This window comes from Blennius ocellaris (assembly GCF_963422515.1).
Source record: "Blennius ocellaris genome assembly, chromosome: 24".
Taxonomy (NCBI): domain Eukaryota; kingdom Metazoa; phylum Chordata; class Actinopteri; order Blenniiformes; family Blenniidae; genus Blennius; species Blennius ocellaris.
Window position 1 is genome coordinate 7,376,953 of NC_137673.1, and position 13,101 is coordinate 7,390,053.

Here is a 13,101-nt window from a genome sequence, read left to right on the forward strand (position 1 = left end):
GAGTCGCATAGAAATCTATATTTTGTCCAAATATTATGTTTTCTTAACAGATCTGAGCCTAAATATGATTACTTTAGTTGTTTATTAATGTAATCCCAGTAAACTGCACAGATCCAATCTTTTTCATTTAATCACAGGAGGTTTATTAAATAAAAAAAAAAATTAAAAAAAAGGGACTTTAAGCAACTTTAATGCCAACATTTGATCACATCATCTTGCATTTCAACATACAAATTAACCCTTTATATTCCAACCGCCGCCTACTTCCACACGTGGAACATAATTCAACTTCAAAACAAAGAGAAATTACAGATTACTTTATCCAACCCAGGACTTTCTGATTAACAAGATCTAATCTAAAATTCCGAGAAATGAATGTAAGATAGAAGAAATAAGTCCAAAAAAAAATTTTTTTTTGTTTTTTTTTTATAACAGCAAAGATGCATGAATGCACATGAACACGTTACGTTTTACTCGGCGCATGCACGTCTTGGAAATCAAACAGAGTACGCTGCAGGGATTAGACGGAGCCGGACGGGAGGCGTTTCTAATTGGGGAGGGAAAGCAACAAAACAAAACAAAAAACAAAAAACAAAAAAAAACAAACTGTCCAAACTCGCAGCGCGGCGTGCTGGAGGACATTTGCGGGAGCGTGCTGCCGACGCCGCCCACGGACAGATGAGCGCTATTTTTAATCCCGCCTCGTCTGCCGGGAGGCGTCGGGTTTCCCCCCCCCCCCCCCCCTCCCGGCACCCTTTGGCCACTGCGGTTCAGTATCTGCATTTCGAGACGGGGGTGTGGGGGTGGGGGTGGGGGTGGGGGTGTGGGGTGTTTAAAAAAGGTCGCCGTTTTCAGGGCGTTACGTGAGCCTTATTTGGAAGAGAGTTTTCCTCGGTTGCAACTTGCAGGACGTCGGCCGTTTCCAGCCGAAACGCCACAAAGCTCCAGGAAGCCATAATCCCGCGGGATTATGAGGGGGGGGGGGGGGGTGGGGGTGGTGGGGTGGGAGGGTGGGGGGGGACGGGGGAGCAAAAAGCGCCGCTCTACAGCTCGAAGGCCGGGAAGCGGGATTTTAAGGGCTGCAGCAGGTCGGCCAGGAAGTAGATGGTTCCCGCCATGCCTGTGAGAACACAACGGAAGATTTATGTCACAGGTTTTTAAAGGGTTAATCGCTTTATTATGAGCATTTTCCCCTTAAAGAAAATCAATAAAAAGGCTAAAAACACAAAATACAGCATCGTTTGTCCCAATACATTAATTTGCTCCATTTTTAAAGGCAAATAAAATGATTTTTTACAATATTAGAACCTTCTAATTAAACAGACAATTGCTGATTATTTGTAGCTTAATAGGGAATATGAATAAGAAACAATCAAAATGGTATTAAATCACCAAACAACTTGACAAATTCTGGCAGAAAAATACACATTTTGGATGTGTATCGATCGAAACGACCAATTTTGTTGAGACCTGTCTGCAATTTTTGTAAAGATAAAGCTAAAGGTTCGACATCATCAAGTTCTCTGATGAAGAAACAAAAAGTTTAAATGTAAATAATTATGGAGGAAATAGTGGGTGAGAAACAATGTGGATGTATCTGATGTATCAATGAATACATTTGTAATCAAATGAAAAAGAAAACAACTTTAGAAGATTCAAATGATTGAAATGACTATAGTAATAAAATAATGATTAAAAATTATCTAAAAATATATAAAATTACATTAGACAAGTGTAATAATATATAAAACCATTTTATAATATAGAAAATAATGAAGAAAAATACTTAAAAACAGGAAATAATGGATAACAGAATAAGAAATTATGAAAAATTTAAATAAATCAATAAAATCACTTTTAAACAATAAAGTAATAGTAAAAAGATCTATAAAACAACTTTGAGAAGTAAAACGGGAAACATAATGACAGACAAATTTAAATTGAATAAAATAACTATAGAGAATAAAATAATGAATTTTATTTTATTTTATTTAACCCTAATACCAAAATAATAGATAAAATTACATTTGAGTGAAATAATCAATAAAAACCATTTTATATAATGAAATAATGAAGACAAAGAGTTAAAAAAATATAAACACTTTGAACAAAACGAGAAAGAAAGCTACTCAATTATTTTAAAATAACGTAAAATAATGAATATAACGACTGTACAGTCATCCAATAATCCATAAAAATACTATCTAATTTAAACATAATGAATAAAATGATTTAAATCATCAATAAAAAGAGTAAGACGTCAAACATATAAGGAAAAATAAATAAATAAAATGACTTAAGATAAAAAGAATCATGAATATAACGAGTGCTTAAGGTGCATCTGGGCTCTTTCCTGTTTGATTTCGTTTTTTTGACGCGACACTTTTGAAACAATCACAGATTTGTGTCGACTTTTCATCGCCCCTCACCTTCGAACAGCGAGCAGGGCGTGTCCGGCATGCGGCAGCCATGTTTCCCGTAGTTCATGCACCAATCTGCGAACTGCACGGACAACAAACGACAACAAATCAGAGCCTCGTCTGGCGGACCGAGCCCGCCGCCGCCCCCGCCTCCGCCCCCGCCCCCGCCGCCTCACCATGCAGGCCCTGTAGAGGTGCTTGGCGTCCAGCGTGTGGCGATAGAGAGCCAGGAAGGCGTAGGCGTTGCCCGCCGCGCCGTGGCACAGCCCGTAGCCTTTCTTCAGCAGGCCGTAGTGCCACACCACCTCGCCGCAGTGCAGCGCGTACTCCAGGTACTGAGGCACGCCGAAGACCTACGGGGACAACAACACAACAACACAAAACAAAACAAAGCATCTTTAAAGTCTTAAAACCTCCAAAAAAAGAAAGAAAGAAAAAAAAAAAGCTTCTGGATTTTCCCATTAAATCTTCAGAAATGTGCGTTAAAATTCCACGTTAGTGACTTAATAATTATAAAACAAATCAAGAAAATGACTTCATATCAATACAACTGTGGCGAAAATGAGCATAAGATTCTAAATCGATGAATAAAAATGGCATTTTAATAATGCAATAAATGACTAAAATGACTATTACAATATGTAATTGTGAATACAACAAACTTTGAAACATAAAAAGTGAAGAAAATGACTTTAAAATGATAAAACAAAGACGAAAACTACTTTGTAAGAATTAATTAATGAAGAAAATTGTGCTTTTTGGAATAAGATCAGAAAAACGACTTACAAAAATAGAAGTGACGACGAAAACTACTTTATAATTGTAAAAATACAGAATAAAACCACTTAAAATGACAAAATAATGAACAAAACAAACACTTAATATAGAAATAATAAATCAAAGTACTTTATGATAGTAGTAAAATGAAGAAAACTACTTTGTGAGGGTAAAATAAGTGAATCATATGACAAAAGTGTCTAAAATAATAATGAAAACGACCTTTATATAATGAAATAGTGAAGAAAATGACTTAAAAACAACTTTGTGTTCTTAAAATGCAAATAAAACCACCTAAAAATAATGAAATAATGAGTCAGGGTTCTTTATGACAGTAGTATAGTGAAGAAAACAACTTAAAATTCCGAAAATAATGACGAAAATAAACATTTTGGACTGAAGATGGAAAATCGATTCAGCGAAAATGTGAAACCTTTCTTTAGTATTAATGCTTTTTTTTGTACATGGTCCCCGAAAAATAAACTAAAGTACAAAAACGATGAAGGAAATGCCGTTATAACATTTCCCACATGAAAGAAAATAACTTACCGTATTTTCCGCCCTATAAGGCACCTAAATACCTCAGATTATCTCAAAAGCTGCCAGTGCGCCTTATAACCCAGTGCGCCTTATATATGGAAGAATTGCTCTACTCTAGACTGCTATTTGACAGCTGAACAACCAGAAGCTTTTATTTTGACAACTCTAACTTCGCAACTGGATCTTCAGAGCGGACCACACTCCACACAACACATTTATCACTCATGGTTGCACACCAACATTCCAACAAACCAAAATAAACTAGATGAAATAATGACTCCCTAAACTGGGGAACACAAACACATAAACACAATCAACACAACACCAAGCCCAACAACGACCCACAATAACCTCCAACAACACAAATTCAACCTGAGCTCCTCAGTGCAGCCGATAGCTGCAATGAATTATGGGAGTTTCTGTTTGTGGTGTTTTAAATGCAATTATTGGGGGTTATATTTGGTTTGTGGTGTCGGTAATAATTGTGTTGTGTTGTGTTTTTGTTGCTTAGTTCATGTAGTTTAGTTTATTACCGGTAGTTGTAAGTTGTCAACCAGTAGTGAAGAAGGTTTTGTGTGTAGTGTCCTCCTGGCATAGGCTGCAGGTAGGACTATCAAAATAAAGTGCGTGCACCTCTCTGGGTGTTAGAATCAGTGGAAAATGTAACCTAGTGGCTTTGAGCTATAAAGGTTGCTGACCACTGGTCTATTCTGTGCGCCTTATAATGCGGTGTGCCTTATAGTGCGGAAAATACGGTACTTTTAAAATACTGAATTACAAAAATGCCGCAAAATGATAAAATAACGATTCAGATATGTGTAATGACAATGAATGAAATCCCTTCGTAAAATAAATAACGAGCCTTGCCTTGATTTCAACCCAAAACATGCGTAATTGTCATCGACGCATGCGATGCGACTTCCCTCCACCAGGGGTCACTGCCCCCCCCCCCCCCCCCCCCCTTCCCCCCCCTCCTCCTCACCTTGTGCGCCTGCAGCAGCATGTAGACGACGCCCGGCGAGCCGTGGCACCAGTGCACCAGCAGGTCGCGCTCGTCCCCGATGCACGGCGGGTAGTTCCCCGACGGGAAGCGCAGGCGGCACACGAAGTCCACGCTGGGCTTCACCAGGTTCTGCACCGGCGCCGGCGAGGAGACGAAGCCCGGCTGCAAACGGGGCGGACAACAAAACGCCCCGGGGGGGGGTCAGAGCCGGGGGAAACCGCCGCCGCTTCTCACCCGGGTGTCGGCGTGAGATGAGCTTTGTGGCGGTAAAACGACTTAAAATGGAAGGAAGTGACTCCAGGAGGCTGAAATTACGATTCAATTGGCTTTACGGTCACATTACAATGAGTAGAGTCATTTCATAATCGGGAAATATCGAATAAAACCACATTAGAAGGGTGAAACGAGGCAATAAAACCACTTCGATCAATGACGAGAAGGATTTGAACACAATAAAATGATGAAAACGACATAAAACTGTTAAAATTATGTCAAAAACTTCACAAAATCTGTCAAACATAAAAGATAACTGAATGAAAAAGTGAGTAAAACTACAAAAAAAAAGGATGAAATAATAAAGATAACTTAAAAATAAGAAAACTAGTTCAAATGGATTAAATAACGAAGAAAACTATATAAAAATAACAAAATAAGAAAACTAGTTCAAATGGATTAAATAATGAAGAAAACTATATAAAAATAACAAAATAAGAGAAGTAGTTAAAAAATGAAAAAAAACTACTTAAAACTATGTAAAAATTAAGAAAACTACCTAAACATGATAAAATATAAAGAAAAAAAATGAAAAGTGCTTAAAAACGGATTAAATAAAATAGATAGCTACTTAAAAATAAAAGAAAACTAGTTCAAATAGATGAAATAATGAAGAAAACTACATAAAAATAACAAAATAATGTTGAAAACTACTTAAAAAGTTAAAAATAGATAAGAGAACTAGTTAAAACGGATGAAATGATGAAGAAACTACTTAAAAATAGCTAAATAAAAGAGAACTCTTTAAAATGGATGACGTAATGAAGAAAACTACTTAAAAATAATTAAATAATGAAGAAAACTACTTAAAAATAAAACAATAAATAAGAGAACTCATTAAAACGGATGAAATGATGAAGAAACTACTTAAAAATAGCAAAATAAATAAGAGAACTCTTTAAAACGGATGAAATAATGAAGAAAACTACTTAAAAATAGCAAAACGATTAATAAGAAAACTTAAAAATAAAAGAATAAATAAGAGAACTCATTAAAACGGATGAAATAATGAAGAAAACTACTTAAAAATAGCAAAATTATGAAGAAAACTACTTAAAAATAAAAGAATAAACAAGAGAACTCATTAAAACGGATGAAATAATGAAGTAAAACTACTTAAAAATAACAAAATGATGAAGAAAACTACTGAAAAATAAAAGAATAAATAAGAGAACTCATTAAAACGGATGAAATAATGAAGAAAACTACTTAAAAATAGCAAAATGATGAAGAAAACTACTTAAAAATAAAAGAATAAATAAGAGAACTCATTAAAACGGATGAAATAATGAAGAAAACGACTTAAAAATAACAAAATAATGAAGAAAACTACTTAAAAATAGCAAAATGATGAAGAAAACTACTTAAAAATAACAAATTCAATGAGAGAACTCTTTAAAACGGATGAAATAATGAAGAAAACGACTTAAAAATAACAAAATAATGAAGAAAACTACTTAAAAATAGCAAAATGATGAAGAAAACTACTTAAAAATAACAAATTCAATGAGAGAACTCTTTAAAACGGATGAAATAATGAAGAAACCTATTAAACAATAAACTACTGACGAGAAGCAGTAGTAACACTGAGGAGAAGCACACAAGGAGAGAATAGCACACAGCGTGTCTGGCGACCTGCAGGAGGAAGTAGTAGATGCCGGCGAGGCCGTGCGCGGCGCCCACGTACTGCTCCTGGTACCACTCGTACATCAGAGGGCTGCGGTTCTGGACCTGGACCTTCCTGCTGAAGCGTTCGCCCGACTCCAGCACCACGTCGCTGATCTGGAATCAGCGGAGACGGACGGGAGGATGAACCCGGGTCGGGATCAGAGACCCCCCCACCCCCCCCCAACCCCCAACCCTCCCCATCACGCCCCGCCCACCTGCTGGATGAACTCCAGCGGGATCCGCTCCTCGCCGAGCTGCTTCCTGACGAACGCCAGCGCGTACAGGTAGCCCATCCGCCCGTACAGCATCTCGTCCGGCAGCCCGCCGCCGCCCCCGCAGGCCGTCTGGTGGTACTGCAGCAGCCTGCAAGATGGAGACGGAGAGGAAGTGACGGGATCTGTGGGATTATCGACCTGCTGACGCACTCAACCCTTTTCAGTGACAAAATATTGAATAAAACCACTTAAAAAGGAGAAAACGTTGAAGAAAATGGCCTAAAAGTTGTAAAATAATAAAGAAAACCAGGTACAGGCTATCAGAAAATAATGGATAAAACACATAAATGATCAAAAAACGAGTAAACCAACTTCATAATCCTAAAATAATGAAGAAATGTCTCTAAAAATTATAAAAATAATGAAAAAAACGACTTGGATACTATACAATAATGGAAAATGTCTCTTCAAATGATAAAATAAAGAAAACTACTAAAACACACAATAATAAAGAAATGTACTTACAAATGATAAAAGACTTGTGAAATGAATGAAGAAAACCATTTTTGCTATTATAAAATAATGTATAAAGCAGAAAAATTATTTTAAAAATGGGTAAAATCACCAAAAAATGATAAGATAATGAATTAAAAAAACAGGACATTCACATAAAAATGATAAAATAATGTCTATAATTAATTGAAAATGTTCAAATCACGAAGAAACCCACTTATAAATGATAAAATAATGGATGAAATACAAAAAAAAGATTAAAAAATAAATGAGTAACATGACTTGAGAATAAGAAAACCACTTAAAAAACGCTAGAATGACTTTGAAACAAAGCCTTTCTCGCCACAACGGATGAGAAAGACGGAGGACGCAGCCACGTGACGTCACCGACCTGGCGACGCACTCGTCGGCCTCGCCGGGCCTCTGCAGGCGGTGGTAGACGGCGGCGGCGACCGCCAGCGGCCCGGTGTCGCCGCACAGGAAGGTGACGTCGCGGCGGCGCGTCAGACACTTGAGGCCGCGGCCGGCGTGCTCCTGCGCTTTCTGCAGCAGCGACGGGTCCTTGAACACGTCGTGGAGGTGCAGGTAGAGGACGGCGATGCCTGAAGGGGGGGGGAACGCATCTCTGTGAGGTGAAATGTTAAACAAATATTGCACGAGAAGACGAAGATCTGTGACCCGTTTTTACCCCAAAAGGAGGGAAATGAGGTAAAGCGACTGAAATAGTTCATTAATTACATCAGAATCAGAGCTTTCCTGGAATTAAAAGACAAAAAGCTCAAGTCGATGACATCTCTGGGCCTGAAAGTGCATAAAAACTCACGTTACCGAACATAAAGGTGCAATTTTGAGTCTATATAAAGTTAAAATATTGAATTTTCTGCTTGAGAGGAAGCTGATCTGTGTCTGTTTTTGACTTTAAAAGGGAAAACTTGAAATAAATCAACTGTAATTATCACAAGAATGGAGATTTTCCGGGATTTAAAGCACCTGAGGTGCAAGTCATTGACATTTTTATGCTTAAAAAATACAAGATGTATTCCAGATGTTATAGCCAGATGTTCCCAGAAGACCCTCACAACACGTTTGGGTCTGCCGAGTCTATCCGGCCTCCTCCCAGTCCAGCGCATCCAACTCACCACCAGGTGGTGATCAGTTGACAGCTCTGCCCCTCTCTTTACCCGAGTGTCCAAGACACACGGCCGGAGATCAGATGACACGACCACAAAGTCTATCATTGACCTCCGGCCTAGGGTGTCCTGGTGCCATGTGCACTTATGGACACCCCTGTGCTCGAACATGGTGTTCGTTATCGTCAAACTGTGACTAGCACAGAAGTCCAATAACAGAACACCACTCGGGATCAGATCGGGGAGGCCGTTCCTCCCAATCACCCCCTTCCAAGTCTCGCTGTCATTACCCACGTGGGCGTTGAAGTCCCCCAGGAGAACAATGGAGTCCCCAGTTGGGGCACTATCCAGCACCCCTCCCAGGGACTCCAAGAAGGTTGGGTACTCTGAACTGCTGTTCGGTGCATAGGCCGAGACAACAGTCAGAGACCTGTCCCCTACTTGTAGGCGTAGGGACGCAACCCTCTCGTTCACCGGGGTGAACTCCAACACATGGCGGCTGAGCTGTGGGGCAATAAGCAAGCCCACTCCAGCCCGCCGCCTTACACCGCGGGCAACTCCAGAGAAGTGGAGTATCCAGCCCCTGTCGAGGAGCTGGGTTCCAGAGTCCAAGCTGTGAGTGGAGGTGAGCCCGACTATATCTAGACGGTATCTCTCAGCCTCCCTCACAAGCTCGGGCTCCTTCCCCCCCAGCGAGGTCACATTCCATGTCCCAAAAGCCAGAGTCCGTGTCCGGGGATCGGGTCGTCGAGGCCCCTGCCGTCGACTGCCCCCCAATCCACACTGCACCCGACCCCTACGGCAGCCTCTGTGGGTGGTGGGTCCACAGGAGGGTGAGGAGGAGGGGCCCGCGTCGTCCCTTCGGGCTGAGCCCGGCCGAGTCCCGCGGGCAAGAACGCGGCCACCAGGCGCTCGCGTGCGAGCCTCCACCCCGGGCCTGGCTCCAGGGTGAGGCCCCGGCTGCGCCAAAACCGGGCGACGTCTCCGTGCTCCTCGTGTGTGTATCCATAGGGGTGGTTTGAACTGCTTTTAGTCTGACCCGTCGCCTCAGACCTGTTTGCCTTGGGAGACCCTACTGGGGGGGCAAGCCCCCCGGCAACATAGCTCCGAGGGTCATTCGGGTGCTCAAACTCCCCCACCACGATAAGGTTGCAGTTCAAGGGGGACATTAAAGGACAGAAAAAGTGTAAACAAAGGTGACGAGTGTCTGAAAAACGTTATTTGACATCAAAAATGTCAATTTGTGTCTCTATCAGCTATAAATATTGAATTTATTGCAGGAGACGATCGTGCATCAATCTGCGTCTGGTTTTGACCTTAAATGGGAGAATTACGAATAAACCAGCTGTGATTATCACAAGAATGAGGAGTTTTTTTTTCTTGAATTAAAGGATAAAAGGTGGAAGTGGATGACGTTACGGTGCAATTTCGAATGTATTGCATTAGAAGACGAAGATCTGTGACCCGTTTTTACCCCAAAAGGAGGGAAATGAGGTAAAGCGACTGAAATAGTTCATTAATTACATCAGAATCAGAGCTTTCCTGGAATTAAAAGACAAAAAGCTCAAGTCGATGACATCTCTGGGCCTGAAAGTGCATAAAAACTCACGTTACCGAAGATAAAGGTGCAATTTTGAGTCTATATAAAGTTAAAATATTGAATTTTCTGCTTGAGAGGAAGCTGATCTGTGTCTGTTTTTGACTGTAAAAGGGAAAACTTGAAATAAATCGACTGTAATTATCACAAGAATGGAGATTTTCCGGGATTTAAAGCACCTGAGGTGCAAGTCATTAACATTTTTATGCTTAAAAAATACAAAAAAACTCCAAGTCATTCGACATAAAGGTCTGATTTCACGTCTCTATAAGTTAAAATATTGAATTTATTGCATGTAGACAATCTAATGGACAAAATTGAAGTAAATTGATTGAATAAGTCAATTAGTTATCATCAAAAAGGACAAATAGTGCAAGCAGGTGATATTTCCATGTATAAAAACACATAAAGATGCAAGTTACTCAATATAAAAGGTGCAATTTTGTGTCTTAATAAGCTACAATATTGAGTTTATTAAATGAGAGGAAGATGACCTGTGACCTTAAATAGGAGAAAGACATGAACTGAGTGTAATTATCATCAGAATGGAAGTTTTCCTGGAATTAAAGGACAGAAAAAGTGTAAAAAAAAGGTGACGAGTGTCTGAAAAACGTTATTTGACATCAAAAATGTCAATTTGTGTCTCTAGCAGCTATAAATATTGAATTTATTGCAGGAGACGATCGTGCATCAATCTGCGTCTGGTTTTGACCTTAAATGGGAGAATTACGAATAAACCAGCTGTGATTATCACAAGAATGAGGAGTTTTTTTTCTTGAATTAAAGGATAAAAGGTGGAAGTGGATGACGTTACGGTGCAATTTCGAATGTATTGCATTAGAAGGCGACGATCTGTGGACGCATTTGACCTCAAATGGAAGAGGGAGACGCCGATCAACCGAAATTGGCGCATCGATTATGTGGGAATGAGACTTGTTTCCATGTTTACGTCAGTAAACGGTCCCAACCTGCCCAGCCTGTGTAGGCGGTGCAGTCCCGGGGATCCGCAGCCCGCAGTCCGTCCTCCATGACGGCCAGCAGCTCCATGATCTTCCTGCAGAGCCTCTGGGTGAAATCCTCCGTCATCTTTTTAGAAAAAATAAATAAAAATAAAAAAAGGGTTAGAGATAACAAACATTCAGGAGGGGGAGGGGGGGGCGACGAGCAGAGAAAGCGACCGTCTTGCGGCACGCGCCCCCGGCGCGTCCATCACCTTTCCGTGGGAGTCGAACAGCGCTGCCGCGTTACTCCCGTCGAAGTCCGGGTACGGGTTCCGAAAGGCGCGCGTGTCCATTTTCTGCACCTTCCGTCACAGGTCCTGCGGGGAAAGAGGCGATTTTTGGGCTCGAAATGCACTAAGAGGACATGTTTTTTTTGTCAATCGGTTTGCACCAACCTTCTTCCAGTGTTTACTATGTGCGCCACTTCTTTTTTACCTTCTTCTTCGTCTGTTGGAAACTGCGACGCGGCGCCCGCTGCTGGTGCCTGCTGGCGGGAGTGCGGTACTGCAGCAGCACTGCATTGAAATGAAGGCGATCTGCAAAGTCGGACAAAAAGGAAGAAAAAAAAAAAAGCCACGTTCGCACATTCTTGTCTTCATATTCTTTATGATAATAAAATAGGGAATAAAAAGACATTGTATTAATAAAACAATGGCCGAAACACCTTTATAATAATAAAATATTGAAGAAAAATACTTTACAAGGTAGTGAATAGAAAGACGAATAATAAAATTAATAAATTCCCTCTATAATAACAATGAAGAAACCTATGTATGATAATAAAATAGATGAATAAAAGACTAATAGTAAACAAATGAATAGAACGTTTATATCATGACAAAAATCATGTAGAAAACTACTTTATAATGATAAAATGGTTAATAAAACCACCATATGATCATACAATAATGAAGAAAACGACTTTGCAATATTAGAATAGTGAATACAATTACTTTAAAATCATAAAATAAGAAGAAAATGAATCTATGAAAATACATGAATCAAGAAAATCTCTTTGATAATATATTAGTGAATGAAACTGCTGAGAATTTATTTCACCATAATGAAAGAAACGACTTCTGATAATAAAACAATAAAGGAAACTTAAATAATGAAACTACTTAGAAATAATAAAATCACGACGAAAAACTACTTAAAAAAAATATGTACATTATATTCTATAAATGACTGTAGAACAATAAAATGAGTAAAAAGACTATAAAATCTAAAATAATGAAGACAATGACTGAACGTCCTGCATAAAAGGGGCGTATTAAACTCAAAACGCACTAAAATAAGTTTTTATTCAATTCGCACGAACCTTCTGCCAGCGTTTATGTTCACTGCTTCTTCTCTCATAAGATGCTTATTGTGTTGCTACCCTCTGCTGGTCGATATTAAGTACTGCAGCACTGCATTTAAATAGAGAGGAAATGTGAAAAAGAAAGTCAAAGTAACCGTTTTTATGTTCATATTGCTCAATAACAGCTATACAAATGTCAATAGGCAGATGTATGTGAATAACACGACTTTAGAATCAGAAAATAATGACTAAAAACACTTTCGAATAATATACTGAATAAAAAGACTGAGAAAAAAATGGAAAAAACTAAATAATAGATAAAAGTACTTTATAATCACGAAATAATTAACAAAACCACCATTGAATAATAACATCAAGAATAAAAGTACTTCATAATAATAAAACAATGAATGAAACCACAATGAATGAAACCGCCATTGAATGATAAAACGGTGACACCCTCACCTCTTGTTCTACTCAACATACACATTGATGCTTCTTCTATCAAAGCTCTGTGTGATGCCGAGGCGCCACGCCGGCATCTAATCTGAGACATCAGATTGTTTTCCAAACCTTCCACTAATTGCACCGCGGGTGAACTTTCACCCTCCGCCCCGGCCGCCAGGCGGCTAATGACTCCCGGCGCAGGGCAAAGACGAGC

The 13,101-nt window shown here is 39.6% G+C and overlaps 1 protein-coding gene across 1 annotated transcript; it reads right to left on the reverse strand.

Moving 5' to 3' along the window:
- Positions 1-145: 145 nt before the first annotated feature.
- lancl1 (LanC antibiotic synthetase component C-like 1 (bacterial)) lies at positions 146-11,591 on the reverse strand. The gene is made up of 10 exons (XM_080519563.1): positions 11,533-11,591; positions 11,350-11,454; positions 11,105-11,222; positions 7,801-8,011; positions 6,897-7,044; positions 6,649-6,795; positions 4,720-4,902; positions 2,597-2,773; positions 2,430-2,502; positions 146-1,120 (listed from the first exon to the last, which is right to left on the reverse strand). The coding sequence occupies exons 2-10, from the start codon at positions 11,428-11,430 to the stop codon at positions 1,044-1,046; spliced, it is 1,215 nt and encodes a 404-aa protein (XP_080375689.1). The 5' UTR covers positions 11,431-11,454; positions 11,533-11,591; the 3' UTR covers positions 146-1,043.
- Positions 11,592-13,101: the final 1,510 nt, after the last annotated feature.